The following is a 21403-nucleotide window of genomic DNA, read 5'->3' as shown; positions in this document are numbered from 1 at the left end:
CCCAAAACTCAAATCTAAGATCATTTAAAATTTCTTATAAAATAACTGAAATATCATTAATATATTAAAACCCAGCTTCGATAGTTTTGAATATAGGTGTTTGGTCTTTAAAATTTGACCTGAGATATAAATGATAGTGGTAGCCCATCTAGTCATTGACCTTGTAGCCAGCCTCCAAGATGGCTCCCAATGATCTCTACCCCCTGATATTCACACCCTTGGGTAGTCTGCCCCCAAATTTACCAGAGTTGGTCTGTGTGACTGATAGAATACATCAGAAATGATGGTATGTCACTTCCAAGATTAGGTTATAAAGGACATTGGGACTTCCATCTTGGTCTCTGTCTCTCTTAGGGGTCTGGGGGTCACTTGCTTTGTGGGAAGCTGGCACTTGTAAAGAGCCAAGGCCTATGCCAACAGTCATGTGAGTAAGTAAGCATGGAAGTGGGTCCACCAGTCCCAGTCATGGCTTCAGATGACTACAGCCCTGACCAACAGTTTGATTGCAACCTCATGAGACCCTGAGCCAGAACCACCCAGCTAAGCTACCCTCCCAGATTCCTGACCCTCCAAAACTGTGAGATTTTTTTTTTAATGTTTATTATTTAGGCTGCCTACTTTGGGGGTGATTGGTATGCAGGAATAGATCATCATTACACACCCCCATTAAATCTCTTCATTCTTCAAATCTTAATATCTGTTTTGGGGTTTTGTTATTATTTATATTGTTAAACCTGTAATCCATATAGTTCACCTGACTGAATCATTAAGTTAATTGAAGAATACCATGTTCTGTCTTCCATGTTCCAGTCCAGTGTTTGATATAATAAATATAGACTTTGAATTCACCTTTCCTATATTTGACCCCATATTAGAATGTACTTAAGAGAATCGCTCTCTAACAAAGAGTCTTCTTTAGGTTATTTCACAGATCCTTTTCCTTTACAGGCGAAGCCGTCTATATTATACAACTTGTAATAACTATGCAAGTGATTATGGAATTACTATGAAGTACTACAAGAGAAAGCAGACAGCCAAACAACTGTTCTCAGGCTGAGACCTCACCAAAGAAGTTCTTTGTCTATTACTCATAACTCTGTAGTGCTTATTAATTATACAGGGTAATCACAGTGTGGGTTTTAAAAGTCATATTTTGGGGATTAGTTAACTATATACTACTCAAACCAGAGAGACAGCTTCTCAGCAGATCTGATGTAAAGGTCATGAATTGTAGTCCCAGCTCCTACTCTTCCATCCCACTTTCTCCATGGTGCTCTGAAAAGGAAAAGGTTATTAAAAATATTTGGGCTTACTTTTTCTATTTCCTTTTTGCCCCACTAAACCAACAGTGCCAATAATTATTCCTTTACCTTCACTAACCATACTGAAATGGCTATCATGAATAAGAAATATGACAGTTAGAAAAGTAGTATTTCAGCTGCATAAAGAGATTATTTTTTCTTTTGCTTCTTTTAATAAACTTTTCTATTTTTCTAAACATGGCCTAAAAAAGTGGAAAAAAAAAAAACATAGCTGGGTGAGGTGGTGTGTGCCTTTAGTCCCAGCTACTCAAGAGGCTGAGGTTGGAAGGATCACTTGAGCCCAGGAGGTCAAGGCTGCAGTGAGCTGCAATCGCACCACTACACTGCAGCCTGGTTGACAGAGCCAGACCCTGTCTCAACAAAAAAAAAAAAAAAAAAAAAATTGATACTTTCAATGAGTTACAGGTAATCAATTTCAGATTTTTATAGCTGAATTTAAAGAAACATGGTAAAAGGGAAACATTGATGAGCCCCATGTCGTTTGGCACTGTTGCTTTTAAAATATAATTAGCTTTTTGGTTTTACTTTCAGTATGTTTTATTTATTTATTTATTTTTTGAAACAGGTTCTCCTACTGTTAACCAGGCTGGAATGCAGTGGTATAATCAGAGCCCATAGCAGCCTAGATCCTAGGCTCAACCAATCCTCCTGCTTCAGCCTCCCAAGTAGTTGGAGCTACAGGCACATGCCGTCATGCCCAGCTAATTTTTTCTTTTTTGTAGAGACAAGGTCTCCCTATTTTGCCCAGTTTGGTCTTAAACTCCTGGGTTCAAGTGATTCTCCTGCCTCTGCCTCCCAAAGTGCTGGGATTACAGACGTGAGCTGCTGCGGCTGGCCATTCACCATGTTTTAAAATAAGAAGAAGAATGGCTGGTTCTGGAGTTGATCTTTTCTTTCTCCATCCTAAATGGACTGGAGGTTATTTTGAAATTTTACTGTGAATTTTCTTTTTAACTTGGAGCTGAAAAAAGTAGGGTTTCAGCCGGGCGCGGTGGCTCATGCCTGTAATCCCAGCACTTTGGGAGGCCGAGGCGGGCGGATCGCGAGGTCGGGAGATCGAGATCATCCTAGCTAACACAGTGAAACCCCATCTCTATTAAAAAAATACAAAAATTAGCTGGGTGTGGTGGCAGGCGCCTGTAGTCCCAGCTACTCGGGAGGCTGAGGCAGGAGAATGGTGTGAACCCGAGAGGTGGAGCTTGCAGTGAGCCAAGATTGCGCCACTGCACTCCAGCCTGGGCAACAGAGTGAGACTCTGTCTCAAAAAAAAAAAAAAGTAGGGTTTCGTCTTAGACTCTGTGTTTTATACCTCCCCCACTTTAATTCACACACAGACACACACACACACACACACACACACACACACACACACACAATAAGGCTAGAAAGATAGTTATTCGTAACTTAAAGAAATGGATTTCTCTCTTCATATGTCCAGTATACAGATAACATCCAAATATTCCAGTAATGTCATAAAGTAAGATGGCTGCAGTCAAGCCAGAAGTAAAACCCAGAACTTCTAACTGCTTTGAACATTTGCCAGCTGATAACAACATAAAATTTTACCGTAAGCCTAAGTGATTCCTGGGGCCTAAATTGTACAGTCAATGAAGAAGAAGTCTTCAGATTTTCAGCACTGAAATACTTCTGTGTTATAGAAACCCCATGTTTGCTTTATTTTCTTAAAGTTTCCTTTAAATTAAAACATAGCCATTGAATTGCAAATTTCCCTTTCTTTTTAAACAGGCTTCTATTTGTGGATGGCAATGCTAAGAAAACATGACTACTGATTAAATAGTTTTAAAAATGGATAAATAATAGTAATTTTCATAACTAGATTTAATTCGAAAGCTTAAATTATATAGTACTTTGCTGTGATTTTTTTAGTTTCTTCAACCCTGTGTTAACACTTCATTTTTCATTGTAAAATATCTCAAGAAACTTTTAAATATCTGTGTAATAAGTAAAAAGTAATGTGCATGTAATGTATGATGCTCATATGGAGTTCTTCAAGCTCTTCCTACAGAGATAAGGAAAGAGGGAAGCCTAGGAATATCTTTCCATCCACCTCCTGATCCTTATACTCCCAACTGGGTACCCAGGGCTAACGCCCTTGACCAGACTCCAAGCACCAGCCTGCATCCCTTTCTTACATGGTTATCCCCAAGTCTCATCAAGCCTTGAAAGAGAAAAGAGAATGGAAAGTAACAACCAGAGACAAGAAGAGGGGGTGGAATTTGGCAGCAGGTGGAAGAGGTTTTGTCTGTATGTCTGGTTGTGAGGTGCCTCCATCCTCCTTGACCCATCAATAGCTGAGTAATGGTTCATATGTACAGATCACAAGTAGTCCTAGATTGCAATGTGATCCTACTTATATTTTGCACACTTTATATATCTGCTGGCATTTTGTTAGGTCTCTAAATATATAAACTCATAAAATTATGCTTAACATGTTTTAGAAATGCCAATGCCATAACACGGAAAAAAATAAGATGTACCTGCTGCTAGTAATATAAGCATTCATAAGCAGATACAAGCAGAGTCACTAAGCACAGAGGTTAAGGACATAGACTTTGGGGCCAGACTGCCTGGGTTTAAATCCCAATTCAGACAGCTTGCTAGACGAGTAACCAGGAATAGTTTTCTCATCAGCGAAATCGAGATGATAGCACTACCTTACAGGGTTGTAAATTTTAAACAAGTTAATCTGACTATAAATATTTAAAACAGTGTCTAATACATAGTGCTTTATAAGTATTTGTTCTTGTTAATATACCATGCCACCTTTCTAATGCTGTTTCTTTAGATGGCTCAATCTGACTTGTAATTAGTAAGTTACATTTATACTAATACCACAACCTTTAATGTGTAACCACTGGATAGCAAATCCCCCTTCCTCAGTAGTTTTAAAAAGTAAGATGCTTATTTTTTTTTCCTCTTTCCCAGGCCCAACACAGAGATACTTTCATTGAAGAACGCTATGGAAAATATAACATCAGTGATCCTTTAATGGCTCTACAGAGAGATTTTGAAACACTGAAGGAGAAAAATGATGGCGAAAAGCAGCCAGTCTGCACAAACCCACTCTCTATTCTTAAGGTGGTGATGAAGCAGTGCAAGAACATGCAGGAGCGCATGCTGTCCCAGCTGGCTGCTGCTGAGAGCAGGCACCGAAAGGTAGGTTCACCTCAGTTGATGTGTAAATCTTTGTGAAGTCTTTATAAATTATGCCTGATACTTTCTTGTCAGCTGCCAGTTTTTCACAGTAATTCAATTGGGACATCTCACGGGTATCAAAAAGCCCCTTAGTTTATGTAAGAGCCGGGAGATAGAAAGGAAAACACAGCTTATTCCAAATGTTAAGTTTAGAGAATGTGCCAGACACATTATTTAAGACTGCATTCCTTCTTGATATATCACTCCGAAACACTTTGTATGTTTTTTCAGTTCTTGATTATTCAAACTTTGGGGTTTGGCCAAGCTTGTAGCTGAAGGGAGTGTTCTCTGTTTGCTTACTTAAGAAATAAAAAGATTAACAGGTATTTGAGGCATGCTATATCCAAGGGAGAGGAAGAATTTACCTGAGGATAAACACAGAAGCCAATAGATTATTTTCATTTATTCCTATTATTCCTAGTTTTGAGTTTCATTGCATTTTGTTGCTCAAGAAACCATAAACAGTCCCTAGGTTATATTTACCTTAAAGGTGTTCTACTCTATTAGTGAAGAGTGTGTGTGTGTGTGTGTGTGTGTGTGTGTGTGTTTCCATATTTAACAAGCCCTAAATTAGGAAGGCAAACCTTACGGTTATTTACATTATTTACCTTAAAGCTGTTCTACCCTATTAGTAAAGAGTGTGTGTATGTGTGTGTGTGTGTGTGTGTGTGTGTGTGTGTTTCCATTTCTAACAAGCCCTAAGAAGGCAAACCTGTGCTTCCCTCTGCTTCATCTTACTGGAATTCTAGTGCTTGTGAATTTATTCACCAACTTGTCATCTTGTCATTTACTTCTCAAATTTGGCCTGTAAAAGATGCTTGGCTACAATCTTCATTTTTAAAACACTGTCAGTTTAAATTTATGCCAACAAGGCAGTTATCAGTGCAGTTGGTAGGAAACATTTTCATCAGAAAAATTGGGTTAGCAGCTGCAAAATTTGGTGGACCTTACTTTTATGGTTACCAGCATTGGAGCCATCTGCTTAAATTGCATCTGATACATTTTCTAGGCTCTGGATCTTGCCCATGATCTTTTCTTTCCCTTCACAGAAGCCAAATGAAAGGCCAGAGTGGAACTTCTTAACCATGGATAGGCCTCAGATGTTCCACAGTCCCCCAGAAAATAGACAGAATGTTCAGAGTTTATGCATTTTTGTAGGAAATGTATTTTTTCCATAGCTTTAATCAGATTCTCCAAGTTACCCAAGACCCAAAAATGTTTAACCTCTGGTTAGAATGAAGAATCTGAAAACATTTACACTCCAATTTAAAAGGTATCAGTGGGTGGGAGTTAGTTGCCTAAATTGGATGGGGGGGGGCTTTTACATAATCCTCTAAAAATCTTCACAACATTCTTGTTTAATAGGCAGGCTTTATTTCCACTTCATCCATGAGGTGACTGAGTTGTGTTGAAGCTAGTTGGGCTAGCTTTCATGCCCATGGAAGGTGTACTAGGGACAGTTTGTGGCCCTAGGTGATTGGAGAGAGGAAGAAGTTAAAAATAATTCAAAATTTCTTAATACTGTATTGCAGTGCTAAATGTTTTAAGTGAATATTAAATTTTTGAAACAAAGTACCTATCTGTTCTTTTTTTTTTTTTTTTTTTTGAGGTGAAGTCTCACTCTGTCACCCAGGCTGGAGTGCAGTGGTACAATCTCGGCTCACTGCAACCACCACCTCCCAGGTTCAAGTTTAAGTGGTTTATCAAAGTAGAACACTAACTTTGTTAGAAATCAAACAGTACCTAGAGGTTTATAATTAGGGTGCTCATAGTCTCAGCTTATGCCTGTCACCTTGGCTTAGTTATTAACCATATTCCCTTTGACTGTCAGAAATGTTCTAGTTTGAATAATAAATTACATGGTCGTTGTGCTTACAGTGAAAAACAGAGTTTCCTATTCCACCTCTTCTCATTCCCCATCCTCCCCAGTATTCACAGGCAACCAGTTTTTTCTTTTAGCCATTCACTTCGGTAGCTAACCTCCATATTTCTAAATACTGCACTGTTCTCTCTTGCTTTATCAATTTTAGATGTTTATATTACTTTCTTTTATATAGGTGCAGATTTAGTTATCTTACACCCCGCCTCCCTTTCCTCTCCTTAACCCTTACCAGAACAAATTTAATCCTCTTTTCCCACCACCATTCTCTGTCACATCTACTATTCCCAAATCCTGAGCCTGTCACACTATTTCTTGAGTGTGACAGACTCAGGATTTGGGAATGCTAGATGTGACAGAGGCCAGATGCTGATGGTCTGTGTGCAGGAATCAGGGTGATGGGACAAATAATTCTGAAAATACAGGCTTTGAAGGCCAGACACAGTGACTCATGCCTGTAATCCCAGCACTTTGGTAGGCCAAGACAGGCAGATCACTTGAGGTCAGGAGTTCGAGGCCAGGCCAGCCAACATGGTGAAACCCCGTCTCTGCTAAAAATACAAAAATTAGCCAGGCATGATGGCGTTCCTGTAATCCCAGCTACTCAGGAGGCTGAGGCAGGAGAATAGTTTGAGCCCAGGAGGTGGAGGTTGCAGTGAGCTGAGATCACACCACTGTAATCCAGCTTGGGTGACAGAGCAAGACTCTGTCTCAAAAAAAAAAAACAAACACACACACACACACACACACACACACACACACACACACACACACACACAAACAGGCTTTGAGCCAGTTCTCCTGTTTTCTATTCTACATTTCACCTCTCCTCTGCAGTACCTGCCACCTCCAGGTTCCATCTCTTTGGGGCTCTGCAAGGCAAAACAGCTTCCCTCCTTCAAACTAAAGTAGTTACCACTCCTCCAGCCTCTTTTCTTCTTCAAAATATTATTAAAATTTCTTCTCTCCTAGAGGCTGTCTCCTTTGTAGGGTTTTAGTCTTTTTATTCCATTTCTGTAATTTTAGAGGACTCCCAAAAGGGAGAAGATATGACTTACCACTTTTGGCCAAAAGCATGTCTTTCTATTAAATTGAAAAATTAGATTAAAAAAAGGAAATGCACCAAATTTTTTTCTTTCTTTTATTTTGAGAGACAGGGTCTTGCTGTGTTGCCTGGGCGGGAGTACAGTGGCTATTAACAGGTGCGATCATAGCACCCTTTAGCCTGGAACTCTTGGGCTCCAGTGATCCACCTCAGCCTCCCTAGTATCTGGGACTACAAGCACACACCACAGCACCAGTCTCTCTTTTTTTTTTTTGAGATGGAGTTTCACTCTTGTTGCCCAGACTGGAATGCAGTGGCACAATCTTGGCTCACCGCAACCTCTGCCTACTGGGTTCAAGCGATTCTCCTGCCTCAGCCTCCCGAGTAGCTGGGATTATAGGCATGTGCCACCATGCCTGGCTAATTTTGTATTTTTAGTAGAGACACGGTTTCTCCATGTTGGTCAGGCTGGTCTCGAACTCCCAACCTCAGGTGATCCGCCCACTTTGGCCTCCCAAAGTGCTGGAATTACAGGCGTGAGCCACCACTCCTGGCCTCTTTTTTTTTTTTTTTTTTTTTTTGTGAGACAAAGTCTCACTCTGTTGCCTGGGCTGGAGTGCAACAGCATAATCATGGCTCACTGCAACCTCGACCTCCCTGGGCTGAGGTCATCCTCCCACCTTAGCCCCCTGAGTAGCTGAGACTACATGCACACCTCACCATGCGTGGCTAATTTTTGTATTTTTTTGTAGAAATGGGGTTTTGGGTTGGGCACAGTGGGTCACACCTGTAATCCCATCACTTTGGGAAGCTGAGGCAGAAGGACCACTTGAGTCCAGGTGTTTGAGACCAGCCTGGGCAACATGGCAACACCCCATTTCTACAAAAAATCAGCAGGCCGTAGTGGTGTATGCCTGTAGTCTCAGCTGCTCAGGAGGCTGAGGTGGGAGGATCACTTGAGCCTAGGAGGCAAAGATTACAGTGAGCCAAGATGATGCCACTGCATTCCAGCTTGGGTGAGAGTAAGACCCTGTCTCCCCAAAAGGAAGGAAGGAAGGAAGGAAGAGGGAGTGGGAGGGGGAGGGAGAGGGAGAAGGAAATGGCTGGTCTCAAACTCCTGGTCTCAAGCGATCCTCCTGCCTCTGCCTCCCAAAAGTGCTGGGATTACAGGCATGAGCTCATTTTTATTTTTATGGAGAGGTTTCATGTCCCAGAAAATTTTCTCTCTTCACTCGTAAAAATTTTTAGTGAGAAGACTAAGAAATGGCCTTTGGGACAAGAGTGCTCTACCCTGGAGGTCTGGGCCAAGGCACTTCTGAAGCATGAGCAGAAGCTACTAAGCAATCAGAATATTTGCAGTTGTAGATGGGATTATGTGAAAAATGTCTCTTTAAATTTGTATTCTCGGCCATGTGTGATGGCTCACACCTGTAATCCCAGCATTTTGGGAGGCTGAGGCAGGTGGATCACTTGAGCCCAGGAGTTCGAGACCAGCCTGGGCAAGATGGCAAAACCCCATCTCTACAAAAAATACTAAAATTTAGCTGGGCGTGGTGGCGCACACCTGTAGTCCCAACTACTCGGGAGGCTGAGAGGTGGGAGAATCGCTTGAGCTCGAGAGGCCGAGGCAGCAGTGAGCCATGATTGCACAACTGCAGTCCAGCCTGGGTGACAGAGCAAGACCCTGTCTCGAAAAATATTTGTCTTCTCCTTAAAATTGGTTTTAATCCTTTGGCACCAGGATAAGTGAAATAGGGGTAGGCAGGTTAAATTAAAGGCCTTATGAAAAATCTCCATTTAAGATCTGTATATTTGAGCCTTTTTACATGCAGTAGGAAGTCAAGAGAGTCTATTCACCTCTTATCTAACTATATAAAAATGTATATTATTAGTTAAGGCACACTTAGAATGTCACCTATTTGAAATGTTGAATTTCAGGCTCCTTCTTTGGTGCCTCCGGTGATTTGAGCATTGAGAGGAAAATCTCAGCTTTCAGGTTTCTGTGGTCCTGTCTTGCTCCATCACCTACACCTGGCCCCTAGTAACACCAAACTGCCTGCAGTTTCTTGGAATTCCTGTTAATTCTCGACACCTCGTCCACCCCTCTAGCTAATTAGTTGCTCTCTTCTCTCTGTTTGCGTATCATTCTCTACATACTTCAAGTAAAGTAAGTATCTTACTGTTTAACACAGAGCTTTCATGTCTTTCACTGTAAGGCAGTGTGCTCCTTGATAGCCCTTGCTGGGTTTCATTTATTCTTTTGTTTGTTTGATCTGTGGAACTATCTTAGGTACCTGATTTGGCACTTATTATTGGTTGTATTAATAAATGTGACTCCTTGATATTTGGAAATGAAATTTAAAAAATTCTTTAAAGGTGATCCTAGACCTTGAGGAAGAAAGGCAGCGGCATGCACAGGATACGGCTGAAGGAGATGATGTCACCTACATGCTAGAGAAGGAAAGAGAGAGGCTGACTCAACAGGTAATTAAGGTAGAGGGATTCACAGTAGCATTTGCCTGGAACAGCATTTCCCAAAGATTATTCTGCAGGATGCCAATTGGTGTTGTTCAGAAAAGGGGCTTTGTGGTCAAATAAGTTTAGGAACTACTGGATTAAGCAAAGTTCAACAGGTTTCTAACTTTGTTAGGATCTTTAGTATGCAGAAGCACATTGTGAGTCTTCAAGAACAAGATAGGGTATTCTGTGTTTAGCAAATCCATGGTTTTATAAAATCTTTTATTGGCATAGATCCCTCACTGTGGGATTATTGTTCCATAGAACACTCTTTGGGGAATGGTAACTTAGCGCTTGTAGCTCTCAAACTTTTGACTTAGAACCCCCAGTAAAAAGTGACATTTTATGTCACAACCACTATATGTAGACATATACAACCAGTATATGTAGGCATATACAACCAGTATATGTAGACATACACAGATATGCCTGAAACAAAAATCTCATGAAATCATATATAACCCCTACTGCTACAGTACACATTGATGTTTTTTATTTATATATTTTTTTAAAGTTCTAGTCGTGGCTCAGTTTGTTTCCCCATCCATTAATGGATCTCAGAGTTTGAAAAACACTGAGTTTCTTCAACCCTTTCCGTCTCATGCAGAGTCTCTGCCTCAAATAGGGTTGGGAAGACAATTAAAACAGACTATATTTGTGTAAAAAATATGATTCAGGCTGGGCACAGTGGCTCACGCCTGTAATCCCAGCACTTTTGGAGGCCGAGGTGGGCGGATCACCTAAGGTCAGAAGTTTGAGACCAGCCTGACCACCATGGAAAAACCCTGTCTCTACTAAAAATACAAAATTAGGCGGGTGCGGTGGTGCGTGACTTATCCCAGCTACTCAGGAGGCTGAGGCAGGAGAATCGCTTGAACCCAGGAGGCAGAGGTTGCAGTGAGCAAGTATTGCACCATTGCACTCCAGCCTGGGAGACAAGAGCGAAACTCAGTCTCAAAAAAAAAGTATGATTCAACTGCAACTATTTGTGTTTGTTTGTTTCTAAGACCCAAGAAAATTATTGCTGAAACTTTTTTGTTTTCAGCAACATTCATCACAAAATGTGGTTGATACAGCTTTCTGCTATCTTGTTTTGATTGGTTCTGATGCCCTCCACATACGTGAAACACAAAGATACATCATATTCCCACTAGTCACTCCAAGACAGTACAGGAACTAGAAGTGCCTCCCAACTCATCAAAGAAAGATTAAATCATAGCATGTGCATTTTTTGTTTTAGGTGTTCTAAAATTTCAGAAGTACTTATCTAAGCACTGTGATGTGCATGTTAATCCTGTGTACCAGAGAACAGCTAACAAAGACACTCTACTTGATCATAGTTTGTCAGTATGTCTCTCTTTTCTTTTTTTTTCTAGTTGGAATTTGAAAAATCCCAAGTGAAAAAGTTTGAAAAAGAACAGAAGAAGCTCTCTAGTCAGCTGGAAGAGGAGCGTTCCCGCCACAAGCAGCTGTCATCCATGCTAGTGCTTGAGTGCAAGAAAGCCACCAACAAGGCAGCCGAGGAAGGACAGAAGGCAGGAGAGCTGAGCCTGAAATTGGAGAAGGAGAAGAGCCGGGTGAGTAAACTGGAGGAAGAGTTGGCAGCTGAGAGAAAGAGAGGCTTGCAGACTGAGGCCCAGGTAGAGAAGCAGTTGTCCGAGTTTGACATCGAAAGGGAACAACTGAGAGCAAAACTGAACCGAGAAGAGAACCGGACCAAAACCCTGAAAGAAGAAATGGAAAGTTTAAAGAAGATAGTGAAGGACCTAGAGGCTTCCCACCAGCACAGTAGCCCTAATGAGCAAATGAAGAAACCAGTAACCGTGTCCAAAGGCACAGCAACTGAGCCTCTCATGCTAATGTCTGTGTTTTGCCAAACAGAGAGTTTTCCAGCAGAAAGAACCCACGGGAGCAACATAGCCAAGATGACAAACACTGGGCTGCCTGGTCCTGCCACTCCTGCTTGCTCATATGCAAAAACCAATGGCCATTGTGACCCAGAAATACAAACTACCAGGGAGCTGACTGCAGGCAACAATGTAGAAAACCAAGTGCCTCCACGGGAAAAATCTGTGGCATTGGCCCAAGAGAAACCAGTGGAGAACGGTGGGTGTCCTGTGGGGATTGAGACTCCAGTCCCAATGCCCAGTCCCCTCCCTTCCAGTGGGAGCTCACTGTCTCCCAGCAGCACTGCCTCCTCCTCTCTAACATCCTCTCCTTGCTCTTCGCCGGTACTCACTAAGCGTTTATTGGGGTCATCAGCTAGCAGCCCTGGCTACCAGTCATCCTACCAAGTAGGGATCAACCAACGGTTCCATGCAGCTCGGCACAAATTTCAGTCCCAAGCAGATCAGGACCAACAAGCCAGTGGCCTACAGAGCCCTCCGTCCAGGGATTTATCCCCCACCCTCATAGACAACTCTGCTGCCAAGCAGCTGGCCCGAAACACAGTCACTCAGGTGCTCTCCAGATTCACTAGCCAACAAGGGCCAATCAAGCCAGTCTCTCCCAACAGCTCTCCCTTTGGCACAGACTATCGAAATCTGGCCAACACTGCCAATCCAAGAGGTGACACAAGCCATTCACCTACTCCAGGGAAAGTGTCCAGTCCCCTGAGCCCCCTGTCTCCAGGAATCAAGTCCCCAACCATCCCCAGAGCTGAGAGAGGAAACCCTCCACCCATCCCACCCAAAAAACCTGGCCTCACCCCTTCTCCATCTGCTACCACTCCATTGACCAAAACTCATACCCAGGCAGCCTCTTTTACCACCACAGAAGACCTTGCCAGCAGCTGCTCTTCCAGTACTGTTGTAGCAAATGGTAAGGATGTTGAGTTACTTTTGCCTACCAGCAGCTAGTCCCTAGGAGGGAGTCTCCACGTTTGACATTCCATCAGATTTCCTTCAAAAGCTCAGTCAGACTTTTGAGTCAGATTATGTTATTTATTTTGATAGTAGCTGAAACCATCTGTATAATACATTTAGTATATTTCACCATTTTGTATTTTTTTAAGTAGAAACTGAGTAGTTTGGATTTTTATGGCTCACATCTTTTTACTGAAGCCAGAAAGGCACCTCAAAGATGTCTCAAGCTCAGCAGTCACCGTCATGTTGTGATGAAGAAAACGAATCACCACGTGGTGATTTGCTATCTATTTGGGAACTAGAATCACTCAACACTCATTTTGAATTATGCAGAAGTGGTTCATGCAGATTTTTATTCCAGATGAACATGTTTTAAAAGTGCCTGAAATATGACTGCCATATGAATGTGATTCTGCAGCAAAAAACACAAAATAGATCATTTAATTGCAGAAAATGAGATCCTCTGCGAATTCTGAATGTTAAAAACCAACACTGCTTTTAATCCTCTTTTAATGTTTTAATACAAGCTTTGTGTTCTGAAACAAGGCTGCATAAGTAGAATGGGAATCCTTCTAAAGGTGGATGTGAACCCACCACAAGCTGAGCTTTATAGAGCCCTTGAGAAACCCTCCTGAGCACTAAGCAGTTGGGGTGCTGATTTTCTTGTACTTTCGAAAAATTAAGTCACTCCCAGTTTCCTGCATAAGTTCTTGAACAGAATGAAATCACATCTCCATTCAAAAAATGTCTCAAGCATCTACTGTTGTGTAAGGAACTTCTGATTCTGATTGCTGTTACTTGAATAGGAAATGGTTACTCACTCTGTATAAAAGTTTTGCAAGAGAATGAATTTTTTATTCTGTAATCAAAAAGCAATAACTTGAAATTCACTCTTTGTAATATTATAAGTCAGAATTATACAAGTTTTACCAAATTGCACACTTATTCTCCAAGCTGCCAGAACCTGGTATCTGTATCTGTAAAACCAAATTAACTTTTGCTTAAATGGGAAGCATACATATATCTGTATAGATACATTACCCCTTTACATGTTTAACATACACACACACTTAAACACATAAATATTAGTGTGATTATATCTTTGGAGTTTGCAATGTAGCATAAAGGACAAGTAGAACTGCACATTAAGATTACCTACCGAAGCAACTAGATGTGGCTGGGACGCAATCAAAGGAGGAATTTTGTCCACAGGAAGGTGAGGAAATTCCAAATCAAGCCCAGATTTTCAGTATCATAAAAAGGCAGAGCTGGCCAGGCACAGTGGCTCATGCCTGTAATCCTATCACTTTGGGAGGCTGAGATGGGAGGATCGCTTGAGACCAGGTGTTCAAGACCAGCCTCATCAACATAGTGAGACCCCATCTCTATTAAAAAAATAATTAGGCAGAGCTAAACTAACCCCATTGTCACAAAACTCAACTGGACATATAAATGAAACAGGCCTCTCACTCAAGCGATGTAAAACAGCTGGGAGTAGTGGGAGCTGAGGCAAACTAAAGTGCCCAAGCCCCATTTAAAAAGGGCATCTGTTCAGCTCCATCTGCTTACTGCTGTGCAAGAATGCTAAACCAGGATTACCAGTTCTTCACATTTTTTGAAATCCAAATTTTCATGAGAAACATTCTCATTTTTAAATATCAAGAACTGATTTTAAAATGTTTAAATGGTGCTGGTTAAACAAACACTTCTGCAGCTGGATTTAGCTTGCAAGCTGCCAAGTTGCAACCTCTTTCATTCTAGAAACTTCTGTCATTTTCATCAGAGCAAGTCTATGTGGACAAAAGCCTCCAAACTTTCCAACACTGTGTAGGCCAGTACAGCTGGCAAGGTTCATAGAATATAATGACTATCCCCTCTGCCAAATAAGACTATCCACAACCCAGCTCAGACACAGTGGTTATATGATTTTGTGTCCATACAGGAGAGGCCTTGCTGTCTTCACATACATTCTCCAAGCCAACATCTATCCAGCAGCCCTGACCTCCTGCTATAATTTAAGTCTATTTTCTTTTAATCTAATAAGAGTTGATAGTAAAAAGGCAGGTGATGGAAATCAGTGTATAAATCACAATGGAGTATATTGGCAACTCCACAGCTTATAGTTTGATAAAGGCAAATACATGAAAAATAAAAATGCTACTAATGCCCCAAGGTGTCTATCAAAATGATGTAGGGGGTATCTTAAACTGTCCAAGGCAATCATGCATTGAACTTTATTCCTATGCAGAGCCAAAATGAATAGTGTTGATAAAATAGCTAAACTTTCTAAACTGGAGAGGAGGCTACAGTGCCAGAGAGTTATTGTCTCTTTTGCTTTAAATGGTAATCTTAAAAGTTGCGTTGTGCTCTTCCTTTGTTTTGGGATAGATATATATAGAGAGAGATACTATAGGAAGTTTATTTCTTAGGAAGTGCACTGAATAATGTATTTCTTTTACAGTGTAATATGGGGGTGGGGATACGCAAAAGAAATGTGTATTTTTGCTAGTTGCCTATCTTCTGAGATAAATAAGCACAATCTTGCAATGGATCCAATAACCCAGTTAGGTATTATAGATTAGTATTTAAGTTTGCTGTAGATTGTGTGTGTGTGTGCTAAGTAAAAGTTCCATGATTCACAATTTTAGTATTAACCCATGTTGCAAAAGCTGTTACTGGCCAACAGATTGTAATGATGTGTACCATATAACACAAGCATTAACTAGGCATTAACGTTTGTAAAGCCAAATATACCATGCAGAAGTCTTCATTTTTATAGCAGACTACATTAAAACAAGTTAAATCATGCTGTTTGGGGGAAAAATAGTCTTGTTTGTACAAAGTTAAAAATGGCACAATTTGGGCATATTTTGTTGGGAAGAGGGGGTGGTGTAGAGGGAGCACTTGACTGTGGCTTTGACAAAACAAATGAAGTCAATGACCCATCCAGGTTAGACTCCATAAGGAACTAAGACATTGATTTTCTTTAGAGTCTTAGAGCTGGAAAAAGCCTTTACAATAATCCAGTCTGTGATTTTTTAAACTATTTGGTGGTTCTGGACCTTTTCGAGAATCTTAGAAAAGGCATAGAGTTTATCCCTAGAAAAATGAATATGCCTATATGCAAAATTTGTTTGATGGCTTCATAGGATCCAAAGACCCTGAAGCCATCCATGGCTCGTGTATTCCTGCTTAAGAAAGCATAATCTTGTTCTGCTCTGTCATTTTACAAATGATTAATGCATCCCTTTTCAACTACTCCAGTGCTGTTGCTGCTGCAATGTTAGCAAATGCAAGCCAGACAGAAGCACTTGAAAATCCTTTGATGTACAAAAAATGTTCAAACAGTGTGGATGTTTACATATCCGAAGTTTCCAGCATTTAAGCAAATTAATGATCATTTCAACAAATACTAGCATATCCGGTTTCCCTTAATAGCCTGTCAGCAGTGCTGCCTTGTCAATTTGTTTGTGTGTGTGTGTGTGTGTGTGTGAATTCATAAGGAGTGCTTCTGATGCTTAGTCCTTAAAATGGAACTTCAAATGTCTTTCAAAACGCTGGCTTCAAAATAGGATGTGTTTTCCTAATGAATCAGAAGTGGGCAATGAGCATTGTTCTACAGGAATAATTTTTAATTTAATTTCTATAAAACTAGTTGAGAAATGAGAGCCTGTCCACCCACCATTTGTGTATTAGTGGCCAATTCATTAGTAAAAATAAAGGAGGAGAAAGGAGACTGGAGTAGTGGTTCTCAAACTTTACTGTGCGTAAGTATAACCTGGGAAGCCTGCTAAAATAAAGATTTCTGGAGATTGGATCCTCCAATCCTGATGCAGACTAGCTGCATCAGCTAGTCTGTCTTGAGAAAACAGTCCTTCGTAGCCCTTACCTGTTCTTTCACAACAACTTGCTATTTGCCTCTGACCTAAGGAAATGTCTTAAGCTCCTGAAACTGGTTTGGCAGAATGTCAGTGATATTCAGAGTCAAGAGTGCCTACTTGAGTGCCAAGCACCATGCTAATGATTTCACATACATATTACCTTATTAATCCTCACACGGGTGCTGTGAGGTATTATTATCCCCAGTGTAGTGATGAGGTAGTTGAGGGCCAGAGATTTGTGCAAGGACCCTTAGCATATGACAGCCAGGATTTAAACCCTAGTACGTTGTTCTTTTTTTTTTCACTTTTTATTTTGTTTTTAATTGATACATAATAGTTGTACATTATTTGTGGGGTACAGAGGGAAGTTTCAATACATGTGTACAATGTATGATGATCAAATCATGGTGTTCAGCATATTCATCACCTCAAACATTCATCATTTCTTTGTGGTGAGAACATTCAGCCCCCTCTTTTCTAGTTATTTAGATATTTAGAAATATACACTATAATATCATTTACTAGAGTCACCCTATTGTGCTATAGAACACCAGAACTTACTCTCATCTAACTGTAATTTTGTACTCTTTTTTTTTTTCCTGGAGACATGCCAGTTTTATTTTTTTTGCACACAAAACAATAAACATTTTCTAAAAATACATACAAACAAAAAGTTGCATATCAAACATATTAGGAAGGTTGCACATGGGAAGACGGGGAATAGAAATGGGGTGCAGGAATTAAAATAAATAAAAGAGGGACTTTGTATGGATCAATGATAATAACTCAATCCTCTATTTGACAAAGAAGAAGGAGAAGGAAGAGGAAGAAAAAGAAAGTGGGACAAAGGATCAGAAAGGGAGGAAAATAGAAAAAGAGTATGACTTCAGGGTAGACCTGTTTTGTTGTTGTTGGGTTGGTTGGTTGGTCTGTCTGTTATATTTTTCATATGTTTCGCCACGTTGGCCAGGCTGGTCTTGAACTCCTAGCCTCAAGTGATCAACCCTCCTCGGCCTCCTAGAGTGCCGGGACTACAGGTGTGAGCCACCACGTCCAGCCCCCACATTGCGTCTGGCCTCCATGGTAGACCTCCCAGACAGGGAGGCCGGGCAGAGGCGCTCCTCACATCCCAGATGATGGGTGGCCAGGCAGAGGTGCTCCTCACTTCCCAGACGGGACGGCCGGGCAGAGACGCTCCTCACTTCTTCCCAGATGGGGTGGCCGGGCAGAGACACTCCTCACTTCTTCCCAGACGGGGCTGCCGGGCAGAGGCGCTCCTCACTTCTTCCCAGACGGGGCGGCTGGGCAGAGGCCTCCTCACTTCCCAGACGGGGCGGCTGGGAGTACTTTGTTCTTTCACTACCAGTGTTTCCCAAATGAGAGTCTCCTGGGGCTCTGTGAAACATACAGATTCCCAGGCTCCTCCCCTGGTGATTCTGATTTCAGTAGGCTAAGGTCGAGCTCTAGATAAATGCCTTGGTGATTCTTCAGATAGAGCAAGTTTAGAAAATCCATGTGGGACACGATGCTGCTCCACAGCCACCCCAGAAATGGATCATCAGACCTAACCAATGCCAGGAGACCTTCATCAGGTCAGATAAATGGAACAAAAATAAAACATTAATTCCCCTCAAACAACATGTTTTTTAAGTATCTAAGATGAACCAGAAAGCAAGGTGCTTATTAAGGAAGACAAGTTTAATCCTGTTCCCTGCCCTTAGGGTACTCACAATCTAGTTGGGGAAGCAAAACATTAACAAAATGATGTATAGTGAGTCCAGAGGCAACAGTTTGATAGAATAATGCAGGTGAGCTTTTAAAAACCATAGGGAGGGCCAGGAGCGGTGCCTCATGCCTGTAATCCCAGCACTTTGGGAGGCCAAGGCGGGCGGATCACGAGGTCAGGAGATCGAGACTATCCTGGCTAACACGGTGAAACCTCATCTCTACTAAAAAATAAAAAAAATTAGCCAGGCGTGGTAGCGGGTGCCTGTAGTCACCTCTACTCGTGAGGCTGAGGCAGGAGAATGGCGTGAACTCAGGAGGCGGAGCAGCTTGCAGTGAGCCGAGATCGCACCACTGCAAGGCTCTGTCTAAAAAAAAAAAACAAACAAACAAACAAAAAAAAATACAGAGTTATTGAAGGTGGTTCTGGTAAAAGCACTCTGGTAGCTCAGAGGTAGCAGAGCTCTTTGTGGGCAGGAAAACATTAACTAGAAAAGGAATGAATGTCTTTTCTCCTCTCTCCAGGGCATTATTTACTTGGGGTTCTGTAACATGTCCCTGTGTTTGCTTTTTGTTTTAATTTGGCTTGTCTTGATTCTAGGATAAGGTCAGAGACGGAGGCACAAGACGTCCCCAAGAGCTGAGTTCTGTTTCAGGGAGACTGACAGACACCAGTGAGTGCTTTCTGCAAGGGTTGGGGCTGACCTAAGAAGGAGCTCTCAGGCCACAGCATTCTGCAATACACTGTCCGATAACTTGTAGGGAAGATCTAGGAACATGCAAAAGGCAGTTTGAAAAAGGACCTGGTTGCCAAAATACCATATTACCCATCAATGTCCTCTCCTACTCATTTCCCTTTTTCACACCCTCTAAATCTCTATAAGCAAATGAGGGAAATGCAAACTAAGCTTTGAACAGAATCAAATGAGTCCCTCTGGGACACTTGCAGGGGACTTATTTCTTCCGAAGGATGTGACAGCAGCTTCTCCCAATAGTGGCAGCGTTTGTTTCACTGTTAGACTAGAGGAGCACAAGGAGCATGCAACATGTGGCTCTGTCCACACCACTGTGAAATTGTTGGTTCTGAGAAATTACTGGGGGAAGTGTTAAAACAAGATTGGCCTTGTCTCTGGGGAGTCACGTGTTTAACCTGACAAGAATCCTGCTCATTAACTCAATGTGTTAGACACTAGGATGTGCCACATAGGTTCCCTTTCAGGAGTGAAATTTAATTCCCTAGTGCAGGGAATGCTGACAGTAAGTGGCCCTCAGATATAACCCCTTATAGGAATTACCTTCACTGGTAGAAAATCAGCTTGACCAAAGTCACAGCTCCTTCCATGGACAGGTCATATATTAACACAAAGACTGGGCATGGTGGCTCACACCTGTAATCCCAGCACTTTGGGAGACTGAGGCAGGTGGATCACTTGAGGTCAGGAGTTCGAGACCAGCCTGGTCAACATGGTGAAACCCCATCTCTGCTAAAAATACAAAAAAAATAGCCGGGCGTCGTGGCACTCACCTATAATCCCAGCTACTTGGGAGGCTGAAGCAGGGGAATTGCATGAACCCAGGAGATGGAGGTTGCAGTGAGCCAAGATTGCGCCACTGCACTCCAGTCTGGGCAACAGAGCAAAACTCTGTATCAACAAAACAAAAAAAATACAAAGACTGATTGATGTAGCGTTTATACTAACCCTCTTGTCCCAAATTAGGAGAACTCCGAAGGTTCATCTCAGCTTCAAAACCCCCTGTAGAGTTGCCTGAGACCTTTATTGAGACTATATTGCAGATCAACTTCTCCCTCTGCCCAATCCTGCTCCTATCCTGCTTCCATTCCCTAGGTGTGGATCCCAAGGGCATTCCCAAGTAAGCCGTCTCCATCATAATCTCCATCTCAGTCTACTCTGTTCCTTTGGTCATGATGAAGTCCTCTAAAGAAGGGAGGACACATTTTCTGAGTATTTATATAGTGCCAAGCTCTCAATCAGGTATTTTACACGTTACTTCATTTAATCAACAACTACTAAAAGAGGCAGATAATCCCTACTTGACAGATGTGATCATTAACTCCTGCTGAGATACAGTAAATTGCCCAAGGTCCTACAGCAGAGCTGAGATTCAGTGTCAGCTGGGATTCCAATCGTTGAAACCCTATTTGGCTTTCAAGTCCACTCTCTGCTGGCCACACTATAGTATCAAAACAGTAATAATGCATTTGGGGAGTTTGGAATATTAGCTTTTTGTCAGTCAAATACCCAAGTATAAGCCCACCGATCAGCTAGCTTTCTTTGAGACCTTCAGATAGAAACAAGATACTGAAGGAATTGGGTTTTGGTGCAGAGAAAGGAAAAGGATGATTTCCCTACACACATGGAGTCATGTGATGTTAGAGCTAGAGGTCATCTTAGAGACCCTTGATTGTAGCTCTGTCATAATCGAGATGAGGAAAATGAACCCTAGAAAGGCCAGGGGACAGGCCCAATTGTACATGTCTAGTTCACAGCAAGGCCCGGCCGGTAGAGAAAGTCTGGCTCCCTCATCCTGCCTCAGCCAACTGCTCCTCCCTGAGCTGACCTGAAACCAGCAGTTCCTAGCCCAGCCCTGGCTGCTCTCTGGGGCACTCCCTCCCTCTCACCTGCTCTACCATGTCTGGCTTTGATCTTGTTCACCTGGGCTGCCCCATATTCCAGGCCCTGCCCTCTGCCTAGGGCTGTCTGCCTGCCACACTTGTTGCCACAAAATCCTGTCCTCATGTCTCTGAACAGGTTTGACGGCTGGAGCAAGGGTAGGAGCGGGGAGGATGGTGGGGCTTCTCTTGCCAGGCCGTGCCTCCATCTGTCTAGAACCAGCTCTGGGAAGCACTCATCAGGCATGTCTTGCTCCTCAGGTCAGGCACGGACAGGATGCGACCAAAGTCCTGAGCATCTAGCCTCTCCCTGCTGGGGAGT

General features: G+C 42.1%; 1 protein-coding gene across 2 annotated transcripts in view; it reads left to right on the top strand.

Annotated features, from left to right (window-relative positions):
* Nucleotides 1-19940, top strand: part of CTTNBP2NL (CTTNBP2 N-terminal like) — a 69032-nt gene extending 49092 nt beyond the window's left edge. The window contains exons 4-7 of one of the 2 annotated variants that reach the window (XM_012500587.2): nucleotides 4269-4499; nucleotides 9839-9946; nucleotides 11356-12799; nucleotides 19051-19940. In XM_012500587.2, the coding sequence (XP_012356041.1) occupies nucleotides 4269-4499; nucleotides 9839-9946; nucleotides 11356-12799; nucleotides 19051-19055 (1788 nt within the window). In that variant the 3' untranslated portion in view covers nucleotides 19056-19940. Of the gene's footprint in view, nucleotides 1-4268; nucleotides 4500-9838; nucleotides 9947-11355; nucleotides 15649-19050 lie in introns of those variants that run through there. The other variant, XM_003267983.3, reaches the window with a different exon arrangement.
* Nucleotides 19941-21403: the final 1463 nt, after the last annotated feature.

Source organism: Nomascus leucogenys, chromosome 12 (genome assembly GCF_006542625.1).
Source record: "Nomascus leucogenys isolate Asia chromosome 12, Asia_NLE_v1, whole genome shotgun sequence".
Classification (NCBI taxonomy): Eukaryota; Metazoa; Chordata; class Mammalia; order Primates; family Hylobatidae; genus Nomascus; species Nomascus leucogenys.
This window is presented reverse-complemented; position numbering and strand designations above follow the sequence as displayed.